The 24,466-nt window shown below is 32.7% G+C and overlaps 1 protein-coding gene across 1 annotated transcript; it reads left to right on the top strand.

The window, feature by feature from the left end:
- Positions 1-20,229: 20,229 nt before the first annotated feature.
- LOC104239554 (inactive beta-amylase 9) lies at positions 20,230-23,769 on the top strand. Its single transcript, XM_009794210.2, has 3 exons — positions 20,230-20,646; positions 21,942-22,424; positions 22,671-23,769. The coding sequence occupies exons 1-3, from the start codon at positions 20,392-20,394 to the stop codon at positions 23,547-23,549; spliced, it is 1,617 nt and encodes a 538-aa protein (XP_009792512.1). The 5' UTR covers positions 20,230-20,391; the 3' UTR covers positions 23,550-23,769.
- The last annotated feature ends 697 nt before the right edge of the window (positions 23,770-24,466 follow it).

Here is a 24,466-nt window from a genome sequence, read left to right as displayed (position 1 = left end):
GGTTGTTTCCGTAGACCCGCAGCCCAAGAAAAGGTGAAGAAGAGAAAGACTCTGCCCACATAGTTATGACTTTGAAATAATGTTGTCTTCCGTTTTTCTTGCAAGATCTACACTCGGATATCTTGATCTATTTAAATGTATCTCCTTAATGAATTCCCTGGTATCCCAGTTCATATTTTCTGATGCCTCAAGAATACTTGGCTAGAATGGAATTCCAAACTCAGCACCTGTTGAGTTAGATTTTGAGAAGAGTTGGAGAGAACAGTATGTATGATGAAAAGTTATAAGTTGTGTTTGCAATCCATACTGTAAAAGTAAATCTTGTTATTCTTCTTCTTCTTTGTTGCTAGTGAATGAGTACATTAATGATTACATGAGAATGAGTAGAGAATATTGTGTGCAATTCTTTAATATGTGCATGATATGTGGGTGGGTGGCTGCAGCAAACTAGAAGGTACTAGCTCGTGCTCACACCGTTCGAATTTTGTGAACCTATATGATTAGACACGAAGTTTAAAAAAAGAAGAAAAGATCATTGATACTTGTGGTATTAAACATGTTACATATCATAACATTTATGTAGTTATAAGTTTTTTTTTGAAATTTTTGGTCTTAAACATACCATTGTTATATGTGGAGCTATAAAAGTTTGTTATTAGGAGTCAAATGAAAGTGTAAGTTAAATTATTATCAAAGAAAAGAGGTTATTCCTTCCTTTTTAAAATAATAATAATAGGGTAACATAACTTGGAATGGATGGAGCAATTACTTGTAAATTTCCATTTCAATCGTTTCATGAATTCGTTCTGTACATCGGCTGCCGTTTGGAGGGTACTTCCACGCATAGAACTGTCAGTATTTTCCTAAAACTTTCAACACTTCTATGACATAAAATTTCCAGGATCATCTGAAAACTAAGTCGAAAACGAAAAGCTTGCTTTAATTTTAAAATTGTCTTTTTTTTCCTTCCCAAAATACTAGTTTGTGGAATATTTTCTAGAATTTCTGACAAGGCTGAGCTACAGATCCATATTACCAAACCCCTATCTCTTTGAAGATACTAGCGGGAGTCATAATTAGAACAGAAAAGGATCAAATATACCCTATATTATGAGAAAATGTTTAAATATATCTCTCGTTTTATACTTTGTGTCCAAATATACCATTGATGTAATACTATTAGTTCAAATATACTCCTTGTCCTTTAAGTTTGTCCATGGTGGATACCCAATCTTACGTGACACTGATATTTGATGAGTTGGATGCCATGTGGCATGCCACCTCAGCGCCCCTAACCCATTTTACCCCTCCTTTCTATTTATCCTCTTTTGATTTTGATCCAAAAGAGCATAAAGGCAATACCTAACTATAGCAGAAATTTATCATATAAAGGTCAAAAACTGATCAATGTTTAAACTGCTTTGCAGTTTTCTTGAACACAAAAACCCAATTAAAAGGGAAAGTTTATTCACTAATTAGACTATCTTCCGCTCATGCTGGTCATGAGTTTTTCACTCGGGAGTGAGTATAAAATGGAATGCATGTCTATCCTTATAGTTGTTATTTTGGTTCAAAATACTAGGTCTCTACTCTCTCCTGTATTCGCTTATATACTTTCTATCATGGGCGGAGCTAGCATAGGCCTCGTGGGTTTGGCCGAATCCAATAACTTTTATCCAAACCATGTATTTATCGTACAAATTCATTGAATATGTATAAATTGTTAATTTAGAACCCAGTAATATAAATGAAGTAGAATCCCGAACCCACAAGCTTTAAATCCTAGCTCCGCCTCTGCTTTCTATATTTGGTTGTTAAAACAATTGTTTCTACCTTATTAATCTTTTATCTACATTTTCAATACTTTCCAATATTATCTACCGTAGGATTATTTTCTCCACTTTTATGGAGAAAAATTCAAATTCCTTCAAGAAGTTAACTTTCTCTCCATTATTATTTAAACATAATAAAATTTTAACTCCTATCAGATAATAATGCCCAAATAAAGAAGGAAACTTCTTTTGGGAGGGGGTTCTGTTTTGCTTTGGTAATAATTTTCCTTATTCATTTTCCAAAGGTTTGGAATTTTATATATTTTGGATCTTGTTTTAAGTTCTTTCTTGTGTCTGATGTGGAAGATCAGACTATGCTGCAACCACAGAGCATACTTAGACAGTACCTTGGCTCTGATACCAATTGTTGCGGAAGCCAAATGTATATAGTGTGAATAAGTCACAACTACTATACCAAAAATTATGACAGCCACCAAATAATAAATAAGACAATAAAGCAACAATAAAGGGAACACCAGAATTTACGAGGTTCGGCTAATTTTGCCTACTCCTCGGACACAACCAATATTTTATTTCACTCCAAAAATACAAGTGAAATAATACTAAAGAGAGAAGATACAAATGCCTTAAACAGATGAGAAGGCAAATGAGAGGTGTGTTTCAATCCTAAACATTAGGCCTTCTTTTATAGGGGAAAAATCCCCCCCAAACTTAACTCCCAACCAATGTGGGACTTTGGCATTTTGCCAAACTTCAACAAATCTCCACCTTGGCAAAATTCCACATTTTCAATTCTCTCTCAATAACAAATTTTGGTTGTGTCTTCATCTTCAATCTTCAGTGTTCAACAATGTTGATCAAATCCAAACAATGTTGAAACTTGACCGCAGTCACCACCTTTGTCAGCATATCAGCAGGATTCTCTGTAGTATGAATTTTCTTCACCGTGACTCCACCTTCTTCTATGATTTCTCGTACGAAATGATACCGAACATCAATGTGCTTCGTCCTTGCATGATAAACTTGGTTCTTCGCTAATTGAATAGCACTTTGACTATCACAAAAAATTGTGATACCTTTTTGTTCAACACCAAGCTCCTTTAGCAATCCTTGAAGCCAAATTGCCTCCTTCACAGCCTCTGTAATAGCCATGTACTCTGCCTCTGTTGTAGACAAAGCAACTGTTGACTGCAAAGTAGACTTCCAACTAACTGGTGCCTTTGCAAAAGTAAACACATAACCAGTAGTTGATCTTCGTTTGTCCAGATCACCCGCAAAATCTGAGTCACAATATCCAACTACAGACTGATTGTCTTCCTGCTCAAAAACTAACCCGACATCTACAGTATTATGAATATACCGTAGAATCCACTTCACAGCTTGCCAATGCTCCTTCCCTGGATTGTGCATATATCTGCTAATAACTCCAACAGCTTGTGAAATGTCAGGCCTTGTGCAAACCATTGCATACATCAAGCTACCAACAGCATTTGCGTATGGTACCTTTGACATATACTCTCGTTCAGCTTCATCCATTGGCGACATAGTAGTACTTAGCTTAAAATGGGAAGCAAGTGGAGTACTAACTGGCTTAGTCTTGTCATCTATGCCAAAACGTTGAAGTACTCTCTTCAAATATTCCTTTTGAGATAAACAGAGTTTCTTTGAACGTCTATCTCTAATTATCTCCATGCCAAGAATTTTCTTTGCCTCACCCAAATCCTTCATCTCGAACTCCTTCTTCAGTTGAATCTTCAACTTATCAATTTCTTCCGAATTCTTGGAAGCTATCAATATATCATCAACATATAGGAGAAGATATACAAAGGAACCATCTTTAAGCTTGCGCAAATACACACAATGATCGTATTTGCTTCTCTTGTACCCTTGCCGCAACATAAACTCGTCAAATCGCTTGTACCATTGTCTAGAAGATTGTTTCAATCCGTACAACGATTTTTCAAGTTTGCATACCATATTTTCTTTTCCAGCAACTTTGAATCCTTCTGGCTGAGTCATGTAGATTTCCTCCTCCAAGTTTCCATGTAAAAATGCAGTTTTTACATCCATCTGAACTAGTTCCAAATCCAATTGTGCTACCAAAGCCAACATAATTCTAATGGAGGAATGTTTTACAACTGGAGAAAACACTTCATTGTAATCAATTCCCTCCTTTTGAGCATATCCTTTGGCCACCAATCTTGCTTTGTAGCGAACATCTACTTGGTTAGGAAATCCTTCCTTCTTTGCAAATACCCATTTGCACCCAATTGCTTTCTTTCCCTTCGGGAGATTGGCCAATCTCCATGTATGATTCTGATGAAGGGACTGTATTTCATCATTCATGGCAATCCTCCACTTATCTTCTTCTGAACTTTGGACAGCGTCTTTATAAGTAGTAGGAACATCATCAGCTACAATTGAGGTTGCACAAGCAACCGTCTCTATGAGACGAACAGGTTTCGTTATTGTTCTTTTTGGCCTGCTGGTTGCTATTGATTCAAGTTGTTGTTGAGGTTCCTGAGTTGGAATCTCCTCTACTGGCTCTCCTTCCAGAGGGTAATCTTCATTTGTTTCCTCCTCTGCTTCTTGTGTAGGAAAAATAAATTTTCCCTCAAACTCCACCTGCTTAGAAGCACCTTCATTTTGTTTGGTATCTTCTGTTACCTTATTTACCATAGCAGATTCATCAAAGGTAACATCCCTGCTGAATATTACTTTCTTTGTCATAGGACACCATAAGCGATATCCTTTGACTCCAGAAGTAATTCCCATAAAAATAGCCTTCTTTGCCCTTGGATCCAATTTTGACTCTGTCACATGATAATATGCAATTGAGCCAAACACGTGCAAAGAGTCATAATCTATAGCAGGCTTTCCGTACCATTTTTCAAATGGTGTCTTGCCATCAATAGCAGCAGATGGTAGACGATTAATGAGGTGGCATGCATATGTAATTGCCTCAGCCCAAAATTCTTTGCCCAAGCCAGCATTGGACAACATACACCGTACCTTCTCCAGCAAGGTCCGGTTCATACGTTCTGCCACTCCATTCTGTTGTGGTGTATGTCTAACAGTGAAGTGTCGGACGATGCCATCATTTTCACAGACCTTATTGAAATGATCATTTTTGTATTCACCTCCATTGTCTGTGCGAATACACTTGATCCTCTTGCCTGTTTGATTCTCCACCATCGTCTTCCATTTGAGAAAAATTCCCAGCACTTCATCTTTGCTTTTCATTGTATACACCCATACTCTTCGGGAAAAATCATCAACAAAGGTTACAAAATAGTGCTTCCCACCCAATGAAGGTGTTTTGGAAGGACCCCAAACATCAGAGTGTACATAATCCAAAATGCCTTTAGTATTATGGATCGCTGTACCAAATTTAACCCTTGTCTGTTTCCCTTTGACACAATGCTCACAAAACTCCAAGTTGCAAGCCTTTACTCCTTTTAACAATCCTTGATCTGATAGAGTTTTCAAGGATTTTCCTCCAGCATGTCCCAAGCGCATGTGCCATAGCTTGGTTGCTTCTGCCTCTTTGTCGTCACTGGATGTCACTGTCGCTGTCCCAATAACTGTACTGCCACGATAGCGGTACATATTATTATTCTTCCGATTAGCCTTCATTACCACTAGTGCACCGGAGCATACTCTCATCACTCCATTTTCTGCAATGATTTTGAACCCTTTTGATTCTAGGGCTCCTACAGAGATGAGATTCTTCTTCAAATTCCGGTACAAATCGAACATCTGTTAATGTTCTGATCATTCCATCATGGTTCCTTAATCGTATTGAACCAATGCCATATGAGGTAAGAGGGCTGTTATCCGCTGTGTGGATGACTCCATATTCTCCTTCTTGAAATTCCACAAACCAGTCCCTGTTGGGACACATATGATAGCTACAAGCCGAGTCCATCAACCATATGTCTGATGATGTTGATGACTCTGTTGTAACTAATGAGAAGTCTGAATCATCACAATCAGCTACATTTGAATCCATAATGGCCTTTCCATTGTTATGTTTGGCCTTATTCTTCAACTTCGGACAGTCTTTCTTCCAGTGCCCTTTTTCTCGACAAAAGGCACATTCATCTTTGTTGGGTCTGGATCTTGACTTGGATCTTCCCTTCTTTGTCCTCGTTTGATTTTGAGGACGACCCCTCACAAATAGTGCTTCTCCTTCTCCGCCCTTCTGTTTTTCTCGCTTTCTTTGTTCATAGCTGTACAAAGCCGAACAAACTTCTCTAAGAGAAACTTCGTCATTTCCATGGAGTAGAGTAGTTTCAAGGTGCTCGTACTCATCAGGAAGTGACGCCAACAACATCAAGGCCAAGTCACCATCATCATAAGTTGTATCCATATTTTGCAAATCTGTGACCAACTTATTGAAACTGGTGATATGTTCATTCATCGTGGTACCAGGAACATAGGTGAAGTGAAACAGTCTCTTCTTCATGTACAATTTATTTTGACTGTTTTTCTTCAAAAATTTATCCTCCAGTGCTTTCCATAATTTACTTGCAGAAGTTTCCTTTGTGTATGGATATTTCTGCTCTCTAGCAAGGTAGGATCGAATGGTACCGCAAGCAACACGGTTGAGAATCTTCCAATCTTCTTCTCCAATAACATCTGGTTTCTTTTCTTCAATGGCCAGATCTAGCCCTTGTTGAAAAAGGACATCTAGAACCTCGCCTTGCCACATCCCAAAATGTCCGGACCCGTCAAATATTTCTACCGCAAATTTCGCATTTGACACAATTCTTGTCATAAGCGAAGATGCCAATGATGACGTATTGTTGACACTTGATGTAGATTCTTCTTGTTTATTGTCTCACATCTTTGACACAAATATTATTTAATAGCTGACGACACAAATCAAGATTATTTCCTTTCTGGTGTGGAAGGTCAGACTAAGCTGCAACCACAGAGCATACTCAGACAGAACCTTGACTCAGTTACCAAGATAAATCTTTTCTGATGTGGAAGATCAGACTATGCTGCAACCACAGAGCATACTTAGACAGTACCTTGGCTCTGATACCAATTGTTGTGGAAGCCAAATGTATATAGTGTGAATAAGTCACAACTACTATACCAAAAATTATGACAGCCACCAAATAATAAATAAGACAATAAAGCAACAATAAAAGGAACACCAAAATTTACGAGGTTCGGCTAATTTTGCCTACTCCTCGGACACAACCAATATTTTATTTCACTCCAAAATACAAGTGAAATAATACTAAAGAGAGAAGATACAAATGTCTTAAGAAGATAAGAAGGCAAATGAAAGGTGTGTATAAATCCTAAACATTAGGCCTTCTTTTATAGGGGGAAAAATCCCCCCAACTCTTCTCCCAACCGACGTGGGACTTTTGCATTTTGCCAAACTTCAACAAGAAGTAGGAACTAGCAACCAAAGGGAGAGAGGTAGTGTTCATGAGTTTCAACTGAAGCACAAGTTTCTTTCTTTCTTGATACGTTTCTGGCTTCGGAAATTCTCAAATTTTCAGTGTCTTTAGTTGAAGTTATATTAGTACATACACCTCTTTTTTGCCTTGTTGTTTTTTAATATAAAACACTAAACTTTGGAATTCAATATTGGTGGCGGTTACGGTGACAATGGTGGTGGATGGGGAATAAAATTTTAGTGTTGGAAAAACAAATAGAGAGGAGGGGTAAAATGGGTTAGGGGCATTGAGGTGATATACCACGTGATATCCATTTCTTCAAATGTTAGTGCCACATAGGATTGGATATCCACCTTGGACAAACTTAACGGAAGAGGGATATATTTCAACCATTAATATTACGGTAAGGATATATTTAGACCCAAAGTATAACGAACGATATATTCAAGCGTATATTTGGTTCTTTTCCGTAATTAGAACCGTCAATTCTAGAAACTAGATTAAATCGAGTAATCTTAATTTGGTACATAAGAAGAAAAAAAACATTAGTATCTTACTAAAGTAGACTATCGAACGTCCTTCATATGCTTCAGGGAAGAAATATTATTTGGTGTATTCAGGGGGTTCTCCACTAATATGTCTTTTCTGTTAAATTCAAATTTTATTACTTATATATGTAGTAAATTAACATCTATAATGCAATCACAGGGTTAGTGACTTGGTGTATATTCTTTTTCGGGATTAAAGTTTGAACTTAACTTATAGTATATTTAACCACTAGTCCACTATTAATTTATCCCGTAAAAACATATCCCGTCTCCTTTTTTTTTTTTTCTTTTCATGAAAATATGAGATAAAACAGTTGTTTATCCCACCGGCCCACGGTTTACTTGCGTTATGCTTGATTTGAAGTTGAACGTGAGAAAACCTGAAGTATTCTTGTTCAAATCTCAATAGAGGAAAAATATATTAAGTGGTCTTTCCTCGTCTTGGTGGATAAAATTATTGCTGGTGAAAAATAATATTCTAAATATTTCGTAAAATTAGTTGAAGCGTGCAGAAAATTGCTCGGAACTTTATGATTATAAAAAGAGAAAACGAAGGTGAGGTAATACGTGGATATGCATGGAAGCGATACACTTGGAACATAAAAGGATATGCACCACCGCTTTCTTTGTACGATAAGATCTCATTCCTTGTCGGTCACTATCCATATATACTATAAGCAGATAAGACATCCTCGTACCTTAGCCGAGAACTCTATTCGTATAAAATTCTTGTTATAGTTGGTTTTGTTTAGCAAGTAGTAGAAGATTTGAGGAGAATAAGATTAAGATGTACGCACCAGCACCACCAAATGTTCCGAGTATGGCTGGACCAGGATCTGGTTGGACTCATCAACACTACCATAATACCATTGGTTCTGGGTTTTTTCGTCGCTACTTTTCTAACTTGTGCTTTGCCCTCTCTTCTTGGTTGGTACTGTTATCTCTGTTCCAGTTTATGTGGACTTATTTTCTTTTTGATTCGTTCCGAAAAGAATGACTTTTTTTTAAATTTGGAAACAATTTAGCTTAAACTTCCAACTCTACCCTTAATGAGAAGCATTTATAACCATGCAAATATTCTGGATTCCTTTTTGACTTGTTTAGTACCACAAATTCTAAAATTCTTTATTTTTTTCTTAAACTTCGTGCCCAGTCAAATAGGTTCATATAAATTGAAACGGTATTTTTAACGCAAGTTCGTTCATTTTATCTGTTTTTGACCTTTTTAGGGAATATTTTGGGAATTGGGATGGGTAAGTTGTCACGATATAACATATGAAATAATTAAGTAAATGACTCTAAAGAAGCAACAAAGGGAGATTCACTTTTGTATTTTATTACTCCCTTGGCGCGAAGTTTAAGAAAATAGAAGAAGACTTTTAAAATTTGTAATTTTAAAATCTTAAGGGGTAAAAGGTTTGTGGAGCCATACATTTGTGTGACTATAAAAGCTTCTCATTAAGGATAAATGGATAAAATGAATAGTTTAAAGTTGAATTATTTTCAAATTTAAAAATGTGTCATTTGTTTTGGACAGACTAAAAAGGAAAATATCTTATCTAATATGAGACGGAGAGAGTACAACTGTTTTGATCAGTAAATAAAACACGGGTGTTCTATTTAGGTCTTTTTTTAATTATATATTTTATTTAATAGTAACTCATTATCTTCACGCGTACGTTCACCTCACTTTGAAAATTGAAACAACACTGTAGTTAGCGTCACGCTTAGGGGGATCTAGAGTGTCACTTACGAGTTCATGTAACTTAAGAGCTTTAATTTTGTCCAGATCATGTTTTAAGAAATAATTCATTATAAACTCAATTTTCATTGTATGTTAACTTGAGATTGCGGTAGGAAATTATAAACTTTTAAAATATAAATGTCAAAATTTTGCAGCAATTGAGATCAGTGTTTCTCCTCAAACCAAAGGGCACCTAAGCATTTAGCTTAAGATGCACAAGACATAGATTGCTACTAACAGTTGCACTTTTACATTGTGTGTTGTGGCAGCTTCTATTTCCTATGCTGCTGTTGGGCCTTGGAAGACTGTGTCGGCAGACGAAGTTGGGCTTTAGGCCCTCGTGATCCTCCTCTAGGCCCAGGCCCAGGACCTTTATCTAGCCCATTTGCACCTCAACCTCCTGATGTTCCCGTTGTGCTTCCCGGCCCACCCGCTCCAGCTGAGGGCACTCTACTGTGAATTGTGATATTTAATATTCAGTCAGGTACTTGTAATAAGTAGGGGTGTACATAGGTCGGGTTGGTTCGAATTTTACAATTACTAAATCAAACCAATTGTGTCAGATTATTAAATCTAAAGACCAAACCAAACCAATAAAACTCGGATTTTTCGCTCTTGTTTTTTCTCGGGTTATTTGGATTGTTTCGGGGGTTTTCGGTAAAATCTTCGTAGAACAAAACATATAAATTGTGTTCAAAATATTTTTTTAATCCTAATAAGATACAACTATATAAAGTAATACAAAATATGAGATGTGTCATGGCATTATCCTAAAATATTCAATAATAAAGATAATAAAATTATGTAATATAAATATTGTTAATTAAAAAGTCATAATAAAAATAAACATAATCTAAAAGTACTAAGTTATGCTAAAATAAGTAGAAGGAGTATTAATTACATGACTAAAGACTAAAAAAAATAGGTTATGCATTTTTATCTAAATTATTGCAAAATAAAAAATAGATATTCAATACATTCCCGTTTGTAGTATTGAATTGAACGTCTTTTGTTAGCATTAGTATTGATTTAATTTTGGTTTGGGCTTTTGTTAGCATTATTTAATTTATTAATGTTAATGGCTATGAAACTTATTGGAACATTCAAAAGTTCTAAATCCAACCTTGAAATAATATCTTAAAAGATAAAATAATGAAAAATCTTAAGAAATATTTATAAATTATATCACAATAAATATATTTATATATTAAATATATCTAAAATTTCTATATATATAATGTTGGGTTGGGTTGGTTTGGTTTCAGTTTGACTTTCTTTAGTTACAACCAAACCAAACCAAATCAATTATGGTAGGATTTTTTTTTCCAACACCAAACTAAATCATAGTCGGGTTTTTTTTCTCGGTTTGACTCGAATTATCGGGTTGGTGCGATTTGTCGGTGTTCTTTGTACACCCATAGTAATAAGTGTTCAATCATGACTTGATGTAATGCCAAAAAGAAAAGAAAAAAGTGCAACATGTGCGTAATAATGCTTCTTATATGTTTGTACTATGTGCAGAGGCAGATTCAGGTGTTTAAGTTTATCGGTTCCTAGAAAGACGATCTCAAGTTGTGTTGAATAGCAACTACGCAGTTGTGTTGAATAGTTAAACGATTGTGCATCTCATTCCATATAGTATAGTAATATTTGCTTAGCTTATCCATCTATGGATTGTGAATTCATAGATACGTCCCCCTTTGGTCAATTCTCTAATTCCTATGCATTTTTCAGTAGCAATGACTCACCCCACCTGCATCTAATCTTAAGTCCTTATTGGCTACACGGATCTCAGTCTGACAATCCATGTTGGCACCCATTTTTATGTGTTTACTCATATTTTATTTTAGCAAGGAAAAAAAAAAGGAGATTGCAGAGGATGTAATAAATTGGAATTCTCTCAAGAGTTTATGTACATGCATGATATGGGCAGAATGAATTATCACAATTATTTTGTAACTTGTCCTTAGTCCTACCTAGCATGTATCACGTAATTATCTCTGCTTTGTCACAAAACAATTGGTGCCTAGGCACTAGTTATATTCAACGCCAATGGTTTCTATGGACACAGAATTCAGTTTTTGCATTCTCATGACTGATAAATAATTTTTGTGTCAGGCTTTGTGGATAAATGATTGTGAAATAAAATACTTTCCCTGGATAACATAATTATAACTCTCTACTGCCATACTATCTGAGATTATTAAATATGTGATAACATATTATTATTATTATTATTATTATTATTATTATTATTATTATTATTATTATTATTATTACTATTTATCAAATATCTATCATAGAGATTTTTTCGTAATTACCTTATAAATAATATGATTACGTAAATATATTATTTAAATTGTCACTGTATAGAATTTAAACCCAATAAAACAATAAATTAAAGTACTAGAACTCTGATTGCAAACTTTCAATCGTTCAAACGTGCGCGATAGACCAGATAAGTTTCGACACGGTATTGCAATCTAAAATTTAATATACATAATAAATACTTGTCAATTATATATGTGAAACAACATTGAATTGAGGTCATAGTCTCATTTTGGCCAGGTCACAAATCTAATAATTCTGCTCACTCAAAATAATTTGATTAGTGCAAAGCATTGGGAAAGGGAGCTAGGTGTTTAATTATTACTTGATTTCAATTAATCATGCAACATAGACGTCAGTGACAAGCAAATAATTTAAGACGTACAAATTTTAAACGTTAAAATTTGGCCAAATTGCATGGGCTGATTTGGCCACTACGTCTACGTGGGAGCTACTTGATTCAATCCTCATATATAATCCGTGCCTTAATTATAGGGATTTACTATGGCGGTTTATAGTAATTAAGCGTGTCTTTGTAGCTCAAAAAAGAATAGTTGTTTGATATATTGATACATGTATGGCAAGAGAGAAACCTCAAGCTTTTCCAGAACAAGACAAGGAATGGAGATTATATTGTAAAACAAATTATTCAAGATTGATGAGTAGACTGTTTGGGAAACCAAGAATAAGTGGTGGAAGCAGAATTTTTATTAAGGGAATTCAAAAATTAGAAAAATAAACACGCAAAGAAGCTAGGGGGATATAATCAGAACTCTCTATAACAATATATCTATATAACAATCATTCACTATAAAAATCATATTTTTTTGGAACCGATTCTTATGTTATGTTATAATATATGTCCTCTTAAACATCACTTTATTATAGCAGCCAAAAAATATCGAAATAAAATGAGGATATTATAAAGGTTTGACTGTATATTGAGCACCTAATATATATATATATGAAAAAAAAATTAACCATATATATATATACATACAAATAATGTTTAACAAAGAGGATTCGGTAGAACACCTTTCGCTCACCTAGCTCCATGCCTACCAAGAATGGCAACACAACTTGATATGCTTAAATTTTTTTCCTTTGTTGTTTTTTGATATATTGATGTAATAGGTGTAGTGGTGGTTATTCTGGCTTAGATTAATTGGAAAAATGGAGGATAGGTAGCTAGTTTGTTCACACTAAAGTTGGGGGGCCTATGTTCAACTTTAGGGTTTTTTTGTCCTACTTGTAAATATTTTTTCGTTGGTAATAAATTTTTTTAATTATCAATTAAAAAAAAGAGATAAGTTAATATGTTACAACTGATTATATATATTATATAGTATCATAACTTTATATACTATCAATGTATATAGTTTAGCTCCAAGTCATCGAGATTCTTGCTATTTTCCAAGCTATTACTTATAATTTACTTTACCTGTAAAATTTAGTTGGAGTTGCATTTTCAAGAAAATGAGAAGCTATTCTTAATAGGAGTCAGACTCAACACAAGAAATATGATGTAAGTAATTACTTGAACTTTATGTCGCATCATTTGAATTGGCATTAAGTTCAAGAAATTTACATAAATTTTGTTGTGAAATAATATTACGATGGGAATTTGTGTCCATAAACTTTATGTCCTCTTAGTGATGAATCTATGATGGACAAAGCACACTTATTATATGTAACAAATTGCAAACGGATGATGGGAATTTGATCAATGACATCATCACGATGATAATAAACAATAATACAAGATAAATGAGTCATTTCTTAATTTCCTTGGTCACGAATTTATCAAAAATTTAGTGGATTATATATCATCTAGAATTTTTCTAACAAAATAGACATCGACCAAGGCTAACATAATAGTCTTGTACTATTCGGAGTTGGACTTTGAACCACCAAACACATTTAAGACATATTTTTAAGTAGGGGTGTTCAAAACCAAACCGCAAAAGTGACTTAATGGTTTATTGGTATCGGATTATCGGATTAACGAGTGGTAAATGAATTAAAATTTTATTATTAACGATTTATCGATTTGGGGGCGAATTATTCAATTTTCTTATTGGATAAACCGTTAACCCGTTATGAATTTTTATATTTATAATTTTTTATTCATATGTATATTAAATACCCCTTCCACTTATCCAATATTAGAAGTGTTAACTGTTATGTTAGCTGAAGAATGTGTAGACTGCAGAGCCATAAGCTTGGTTGCATGCTATTTTTGAGGAGCTTGCTGCCTTGCTCCTCAGTGTAGGTTCAAGTATGTTTGTCCATTATTTTTTGTGTCTTGTGATACTATCAATATGTTGAAAAGGTTTTAGTATATCCTCTTGTGCAGTTGTGGTATCATTGTATCACTGTATGTTTTTTTTCCAGTATGTTGTCAAATTAGGCCTCTGTAATACAGATTTAAATAGGGCTATAAATCGTCTGATAACCGCTCCATAATAGCTAACATGCCAATCTGCCTGATATTTTATCAGATGGCTAGCTGATTAATACTTTTAAAAGTCGATAATCGATAAGCCAAACCGTTAAGCGTAAACAACCGGCCGATCTGTCCAATAAGTAGCCCTTTTCTTAAGACCATAATAATATGAATTAGGATCAAAACAAATGCATTTTTTAATTATTGTTTTCCCTTTTCAAAATGTATCTTAAGCTAGAAATGTACTCACAAATAGTTGGGGAAGAGAAGATAGTTATTTTATCCTTTACTAATATTCTTAATTGTACCACTACAATAAGTAATACTACAAGATGAATTTGCAACCATTTATTTGAAAATCTATATATACATTACAGGAATAAAGTTACCAAATATAATTAGTATTGTGGTTAAGCCAAATGGCAAACTAATAAATACTAATAATATATGGTAATTTTATTCTATATTTGATTATGTTAGTCAAATACAAATATATATATATATATATATATATATATATAAAATTGAATTTGAATTAAAAGATAATTTTGAATTTTATATATAAAGTTTTAAAATTTGAAATTAAATTAAAATAAAAAGAAATTTATCTTTTGTTATCATGCTTAATTCAGTTAAATGATCATATGCAATCATGTTAAGAACTTGAATTAATTTTTTATAATTATTTAAATATTACTTTGCCACTGGCAAAAAAGAAAAATAAATTCTCCATATAATTCTAAACTCTTTCACATCTAAAACCCTATAGCTAGATTTGAATAAAGCAGATTTCTTTTAAAATAAATATAATATATAGGGTACATGTTTATGTTTATTCAAATAACAAAAAAGAGTTTAAAAATCAAATAAAAGTTTACTTACATATATAATGAAGTAAAGCTACATGGTATAGAAAGAAACATCACAATAATGTGTTAATATTCAAATTTTTTTGTTTTTTTTGAAGAATGTTTGTTTGAAGAGTCAAATTGTATAAATGGACATCAAAAAAATAACAAAATATTGGTTATACAATTGCTATCATTACTTTTAATTTAGCATCTTTTAGGAATTAAAGGGTATAAGTTGAAACCTTTTCATTTAGCTGCAGTCAAGCCATCATTGCAGGGGTATAATATTTTTTTCGTTGAAGAATATTAGTTTTGAATCATTAAATTATGTGAAAGGTTTCTCGAATTTCAACAAGAGGAATATTGGTTTCTAATTGGTAGTTTCTGCATCAATTTTCAAGTATAACAAAAAGTATATTTTAAAAATAAATGGTATGACACCAAATATTTTTTTTAAATGTAAAAAAAAAAAAATTCAAATCTATATATATGCTAAATGAATAAAGTTACCAAATATAATTAGCATTGTGGTTAAGCAAAGTGGCAAGCTAATAATTGCTAATAATGTATGGTAACTTTATTCTATATTTGATTATGCTAGTCAAATACAAATATATATATATATATATATATATATATATATATATATATATATATATATATATATATATATATATATATATATATATATATAATTGAATTTGCATTAAAAGATAATTTTGAATTTTATATATAAAGTTTTAAAATTTGAATTAAAATAAAAATAAAAGGAAATTTATCTTTTGTTATCATGTTATCATGCTTAATTAAGTTAATGATCATATGCAATCATGTTAAGAACTTGAATTAATTTTTTATAATTATTTAAATATTACTTTGCCTCTGGCAAAAAAGGAAAAAAAATTCTCCATATAATTCTAAACTATTTCACATCTAAAACCCTATAATTATAGTTCTTTAAAATACTATAGCTAGATTTGAATAAAGAAGATTTCTTTTAAAATAAATATAATATATAGAGTACATGTCTATGTTTATTTAAATAACAAAAAAGAGTTTAAAAATCAAATAAAAGTTTACTTACATATACAATGAAGTAAAGCTACATGGTATAGAAAGAAACATCACAATAATGTGTTAATATTCATTTTTTTTTTTTTGAAGAATGTTTGTTTGAAGAGTCAAATTTTATAAATGGACATCAAAAAAATAACAAACTATTGGTTATACAATTGCTATCATTACTTTTAATTTAGCATCTTTTAGGAATTAAAAGGTATAAGTTGAAACCTTTTCATTTAGTTGCAGTTAAGCCATCATTGCAGGGTTATAATATTTTTTCATTGAAGAATATTAGTTTTGAATCATTAAATTATGTGAAAGGTTTCTCGAATTTCAACAAGAGGAATATTGGTTTCTAATTGGTAGTTTCTATATCGATTTTAAAGTATAACAAAAAGTATATTTTAAAAATAAATGGTATGACACCAAATATTTTTTTTAAAGTAAATTTTTTTTTTCAAATTGTGATTATTTTATAAAATATAATGTAATTTTAAAAATAAAAGGATAAGATATTTTTGAATTTTAGTAGAGAATTTTTAAATTATTATAATAGAACTCATATCATGGATGAAATCAAGTACCCGAAATCTTATGGAATATTTACATAAATATCCGGTCAGATTTATCGTTGATCTTTTATAGCTGATATACATAGATGATATACTGACGATACATGATTATACACGTATTATATATGGATTATATCTAAATTACACATTCTTTAATTTTTTTAATTTAAGTGGTTAGGTGAGCACATATTTAGGTTGATTAGATAAAGCCAAATACATGTATAAAGCCAAATATACATGTAGCTGAAATACACGTATGCTGTATTTCATATTTCATGTCTCTTGTATATTGTTGTTATTTTTATCACACATTTTTATGGTACTAATATATCATCTCCTATTGCTTTTTTGAGCCGAGGGTCTCCTGGAAACAGCCTCTCTACCCTTCGGGGTAGGGGTAAGGTCTGCGTACATATTACCCTCCCCAGACCCCACTTGTGGGATTATACTGGGTCGTTGTTGTTGTTGTTGTTGTGTAGATAAAGCCAAAAGAAAAATATGAAATATTTTTAACCAAAGACTAAAAATATACATAAATTTCTTATGTAGACAATTTCTATTAAAAACCATACCTTTATAGCAAAATAAATTAATTTTTTATTACAAAGGAAAGAAAGACATAAAAAATAAGATAAAAGAAAATAAAGATAGAAAAAATGTATGGAAAATCTAAGAACCAGAAAATAGAGATGACAACGAATTTCTTCTTCTCTTTATCTCTGTTGAGTATAAAAAATTTGGAAGCTGATCTCATCGATTTAAAATATTTTTTTCAACTCAAATACATAGATTTTAAGATAAGGATATCTTAGAATATATTTTTTTTCTAACTTACATTGTGTGTCGCTTTCAAAAAAAATTACTATTACTAACAAACTGATATGATATTCGAATTTGAATTTAGATGCAATTTGAGTAGTTTGCATTGATGTTAAGCCATGTATAGTGTCGAGAAAAAACTACTTGATAATTTTAAGACAATATGTGCAATGTTATATAATAACAATCAACTAATTTAACATTTAATGATTCAAAGAACAAAAAAATTGTATATATAGGGTATTCAAAATTTAAAATTTGTGGCTAGAGATATCAATAAACTCAAAATAGAGCCATACTGAAATAAAGTTTCGTCGGCTAAAAAATTATTTAACTTTTTAGATAGTCTATTAAAGTGAATTTTAAATTAAGGATGATATCTTCACTTGCATCATTATAAAGCTAATCATTATTGAAAGATAACAACATACCAAACTAAAATTAGAAATTCAAAATAAAATATTTTTTGAAAGATGACAACATACCAAAGAAGAGTTCAAGTCATAGTAAAAGAGTCATGTCGTAACCAAAAAGTCGTTCATATTGTGTCAGCCTTTGTACTTTGCCATAAATACGAGTTATTATTTCGCTTCGTAACTATTTTTAGATTCCAATGGCTCCAATAAGAATGGTTCAAAAAAAAATCACTACGAGATTTAAAACTAATATTCTCTCCTTTTGTTTTTCTTATTATCTTGAGCTGAGAGTCTTTCGGAAACAGCCTCTCTACGCCTTCGGGGGTCTGCGTACATACTACTCTCCCCAGACCCCATTTGTGGGATTTTCCTGGGTTGTTGTTGTTAATGTACGAGATTTGAAAAAATATTAGGTTTTTTTTCATGTAGTATTCTTAATTAATATCTAATCTATAATTATATAGAAGGTTTAAATTTTAAGGTTATTTATATATAATTCAAACAACTCAAATGTTTAATATAGTTAGTATCAAATATCAAAATAGAGTCATACTGGAAAAAATAAATTCACTGGCTAAAGAATTATTTAAATTTTTAGATACCCGACTAAACTGAGTTTTTAAATTAAGGATAATATTTTTACTTCCATTATTGTAAACATAATTATTATTGAAAAATAAAATTTTAGAAACTGATATTTTAAAATAGAAATATTTTTTGAAAGATATCAACACACCAAATAAGAGTTCAAGTAATAATATAACAGTCAAGTCGTATCCAAAGAATCCTTCATAGCCTCAACCTTTGATTGTTTTGGCATAGATATGAGTTATTATTTTGCTTCCTGACTATTTTCAGGATCCAATGACGAGAATGGTACCAAAAAAGAAAATAGAATTATATCAATGTATAATACTAGTTATGTTTAATATCAATGTATTTTCCATATAGGCCTAAACCTTATCCACATTTTCTTGAGATTGTACAGTTAATGATTATTCACATGGTCAGCAATCAAAACCAATCAGTCAACGAATCTAATGAATGCTTTGTTTGAACAAACTGGCAAGGAGATGAGTCAGCAGAGCCACATGATCATGACACGTGTCCTGCCAATTCGTTTATGGTTTTCTGCATTATTGAGTGGATTTAAATAGTAGTAGAAAATAGAAATTATATTAAAATACAAAAAAGTGAGATATAAAGTAAAATAAAACAAGTGGTCGTTAGTTTGGTTGGCATCCCTGGCCCTTTTAACATGTCAGCATTGAACCTTTGATCTTTTGTTATATCCACAAAAAAATATCCATCTTTCCCATTACCACCCAATGTTTTCTTCTGTTTTTTTTTTCTTTTTCTTTTAAGGGTTTCTCACACGTTTTATTTTCGAATTTCATATAGCTATCAATAATTATTATGCTACTTTACTAATACATAGTCTTCTGTATAATATGAGCAAACAAAAATCTTTGTTGGCTTTAGCTTATTTGGAAAAATGAAAAATAAAAAATTGTCTCAAAAAAAGGATAATTTTATTTCAGCTAATTTAAAGTTGTTGGATAAGATATCATCATCTTAATTCTTTATGAGAAAAAAGTACCCTCTCATTCTGAACAATGAACATGGGGTTAAATTTAACATATTATTCTGTGAATCCAGCTGGAAGAAAACATATCGATTGAATAAATTCATCATTAATTTAACAAATTAAGATAAATACATCTGATTAAATTGAAATACATCTTTCAATATTTTCCACAACTCCCACACAAAAAAATTGGTAGCAACATCAATATTTATAGTAATATAAAATTTACTTTAACTTGAAACTAAAATTTATTTGAATATAATTTTGATTACAACTCCTACTTAAATATAATTTTAAAAAATTAACAAATATTATATCTTAAGCATTTTATATTTTCTACACTAACTTTAAATTAGATTTCCCAACAGTCATCCAGCAATATTGATTAATTCATTAGAACTTTCGAGATTTTGTATTAATTTTTTCCATAAACAATCAAAATAACTTTAAGCAAATTGCTACATACGCAACAGTTCAGAATATTCGAGCAAAAAAGGGAAATAAAATAAGCTTAAAAATTTAAAATCATGCGGCTGAATTTTCTTTTGCCGTGGAAGCGACACGTGGCTCATTCATCTTGCGGCTATTTTTATTCCTTTTCTCTTTCTTTATAAACTGGTCCCAAATCCAATTCAATCTCCATTCCTCTTTTACAATTCCTTCAAAATTCTTCAATTTTACCTCTAAATCCTTTATTTTACCAAATTTCTTCAAATAAAGCCCCTTTTTCTTGCCATATCATAAATTTTTGGTTGTAATTTTTATAAAGATTCAAAGTTTTTCCGGATTTTTCTGGGAATTATGGAGGTTTCAGTGATTGGTCAGGTGAATTTGGGTAGAAGTGATGTGGGTTGCAGAGAAATTGGTAATTGTAGTTTTACCAAGAATTTAAATTCAAAGATCTCTTCTTCTGTGAAGATTTCAAAAGTATGTGTTGGCCAAAATATTAAATGGCCTTTAAAATCTTTGAATGGATTCAGTTTGAAAGCCTCTGCTTGTTCACAACTTGAACCAGTTATATCAGAGGAAGATTCTAGCAACAGAAAATCTAAGCCGGTAAGCTAACTGTTTTTTCTTCTTTTTCACTTGGGTTCTAGTTTATTAGTACTATTATTATTTCATTTGTATGAAAAAAAAAAGATTGGTAAATGTGACCTTCTCAGCATATATGTTAATTGTCTTGTTTTTGCTTTAAAATTTGAGGCTTTGTAGCTATAACAACAACAAATATAGTGTAACCCCATAAGTGGGGTCTGGGGAGGGTAGCGTGTATGCAGATCTTACCCGTAGACCTTACCCCTAGAGAGGGCGTTTCTGATATACCCTCGGCTCAAGGAACAGCGAGCTTTGTAGCTATAAATTGTGATGAAAAAAGGACTTAGAATGCTTTGGATATTTGGGGAAAAAGTAAATAGGAAGTAAAATGGTGTTTTTTGGTTGAAATCCAGATATATAGTTGACAATGTAAATTTTAGAGAGTAACATATTATTGTATCCTGTGGTGTTTTCGCCAGTCTAATCAAGCTAATGGAGCGTGCATTGTTTCCTTAAGCAATAAATATGATTTCTTATGGTTTGAATTGTCCTAGTCTTTTGTTTATGGATGTGTGAATACAACATTTAACGTTGCTTTGTAAAGCATTTAGTTCGACTATTGAGTTGCCTTCTGCAGTACCATGATGAGTGCGTTGTTGCATTTAGATTAGTTAAAAGGGGGCCACTTTTGTCTCTTAGGAGTTTAGACTGTTGAAGATAACACTGAGCTTGAATTTATGAGTTCAAAAATCGTAAATAGTTCAGCAATTAGGAATGTCAATAGAACAACGTATGACACTTTTATTTGCTGATGAATTTGTAGGCCAATACCAGTTCTTCTTGCCATGTTGTATTTTCTTGTACTTGTGAATTCTGCATGATCTATAGCAATGTTATAAAAGCCATCGCTTTGTCGCTTAAAGCGATGAAGCTATGGAAGTGAAAAGTTATCGCTTCATTAGTGAAGTTATGCGCTTCAGAGATGTGCGCTCTTTAATCAACGGCGGCAAAGTGATCCCAACGAGAATGATCGCTTTTCTGAAAATCAACTTTGAGAAATTGGATTAGTATCAACGTTATTGTATATTGGATGCTAAAATTGGTTATGCTAATCACGATCTATTATTATAATATTAAAATCCAACATATGTTGATATTTTTTTCCGTTAATTGTGCGCTTCACTTCCCGCTTTTGCTTCAACCCCATGGATTTTGTTTGCTTCAAGCCTCATGGACCTTGTAATCTTCTTTTGTTTGCACTTTTTGCTTTTGAAATCACTGTTCTATTGCTATATTGACTTTCTTGCTCTTCGCAGAATGATGGGGTGAAACTATTTGTTGGATTGCCACTTGATGCTGTTTCAAGTGCTAATACGGTAAACCATGCTCGAGCAATTGCAGCTGGATTAAAAGCGTTGAAGTTACTCGGTGTAGATGGCATAGAACTCCCCGTTTGGTGGGGAGTGGTTGAGAAGGAAGCCAGGGGAAAGTATGATTGGACAGGTTACCTTGCGCTTACTGAAATGATCCAAAAACTGGGTCTTAATCTTCATGTCTCACTTTGCTTCCATGCATCAGAGGAACCGAAAATCCCACTTCCAGAATGGGTTTCTCGGATTGGTGAATCTGACCCTAGTATCTTCTTTAAGGATCGGTCAGGACAACTCTATAAAGATTGTCTCTCATTCGCGGTTACTGATGCTCCTGTTCTTGATGGAAAGACTCCAGTTCAAGTATACAGAGAGTTCTGTGAGAGCTTCAAAGATGCGTTTTCCCCATTCATGGGTTCCACAATCACGGTATGAATTGTTCAGTTTAACATTTAATCTTTTGAGCATTATAGTTATATCGGATTTAACTTACATACATTGAGATTGTAAAGAATCTATACTATTAGTATATTTTAACCTGTTGCCGTTGTAGTAAGTTACCTGATTTTTTGTCAATGTTACTAATCTCGCTTTTATGAATGATTGCCTATAGTTATAGTTAAAGTGACCTATTGATGTCAAACTCATCAGTGGCTAAATTTTGTCATCTTTCAGGGAATTTCCTTTGGTCTAGGACCAGAAGGTGAGCTTCGCTATCCTTCTCATCACAATCCATCTAAAATGAACAATCATCAGGGAGCTGGTGAATTCCAGTGTTATGATGAATACATGTTGAGTTCTCTCAAACAGTATGCTGAAAACAGTGGAAATCCTCTGTGGGGGTTGGGCGGTCCACATGACGCCCCTGGTTATGATCAACCACCCATGTCAAGCAACTTCTTCAAAGAGCATGGAGGTTCTTGGGGCACGACTTATGGTGACTTTTTCCTTTCTTGGTACTCGGGGCAGCTGATTTCACATGGAAGCAAACTTCTTTCTCTTGCCTCTGAAACTTTCAATGACGTTCCAATCTCGATTTGTGGCAAAATTCCCCTTGTGCACTCTTGGTACAGAACCCAATCCCACCCTAGCGAGCTAACAGCCGGTTTCTATAACACAGTCAACAGAGATGGTTATGAAGCTGTTATTGAGATGCTCGCAAAGCACTCGTGCCAAATTATCTTGCCCGGGATGGATCTTTCAGACCAGCACCAGCCGAATGAATCCCTTTCGAGCCCGGAGTTATTGCTTGCTCAAATCGCAGCATCTTGCAGAAAGCACGGAGTGGAAATCTTGGGGCAAAACTCAATGGTTGCAAATGCCTCAAATGGTTTCGAACAAATAAAGAACTTGTCAGGTGAAAAAGAAGTCATGAGCTTGTTCACATATCAAAGAATGGGTGCTGATTTCTTTTCTCCTGAACATTTCCCTTCATTCACTCAATTCGTTCGGAACCTTAATCAACCAGAATTGGATTCAGATGATCAGCCAATGAAACAGGAAGAACGTGCTGAATCGCTTACTGGTAATAATCTCCAGAAGCAAACAGCTTAGGATCAGATTCTATGTATATATTTGGACATCATCTTATGTATATCACTTAGAAATTCTAGTGCTAGTAGTACACATTTGTTAGTGATAAGTTGGTTGTAGCTGAAAGTTGCAATCATTCGGTTTATCTGTTATATATTTATTATAATAACTAGTATGAGAAAGTCCTTGGCATAAATTATGAAAATAACTTTGTGATATTCTGCTATTTGTTTGTTCTTGAGCTTGAAGAGCAAAATGAGCCGCAGGAAATGATGTCTCTCTGCAAATATTCCCTTGTCGAGTACTATGATTTTATTTTGAAAGCTCATGAATTACAAGGGTGATTGGTTTTCGTATTTTGCGGTTAAAAGGTAGTATTCTTGAGATGAGGTTTGCGTACACATTACCCTTTTTAAATTTTACTTGTGGGATTTCATTGGATTCCTCGTTATTGGTGTCCCTAAGTAATATCTCTTATTTTTTCTTAGTTGGACGCTGATAGTAACGACCAAGATATCTACATTTTGATTGTATTAGTTCAAATTTCTTAAGTAAACAAAAGGGAGGAGGAAGAGGATGGAACATGTTGTGGTTCCGTCCTTTGACTATTCTACCTGTTAAAAATCAATTAGTAGCTGTTTGTGTAGATTTGGATTTGAACATGATGTTTCATGATTTTCACTTGCTTCACGCTAGACCAAAACCTTTGTGTTATACTAGTTAATAGTTTTGATCAGCCAATTGAAGAACACTAAGTTTTGAAACAAAATATTCATTGAATAGGCACACCAATATAGAAATGTAAAGCAGCATTGTTCATGTTTTTCACATTTTTTGGTATACAAAGATGACTAGGTTAAGAGAACTGATCATAACGTTTTTGAAATAGATTGATATTAATTCTTTCAAATCAGGCATATGATTCAAACTAAATTGCT

Source organism: Nicotiana sylvestris, chromosome 1, assembly GCF_000393655.2.
Source record: "Nicotiana sylvestris chromosome 1, ASM39365v2, whole genome shotgun sequence".
In the NCBI taxonomy this organism is placed as follows: Eukaryota; Viridiplantae; Streptophyta; class Magnoliopsida; order Solanales; family Solanaceae; genus Nicotiana; species Nicotiana sylvestris.
The sequence above is the reverse complement of the archived record's forward strand: the minus strand, read 5'-3'. Positions and strand labels throughout refer to the sequence as shown.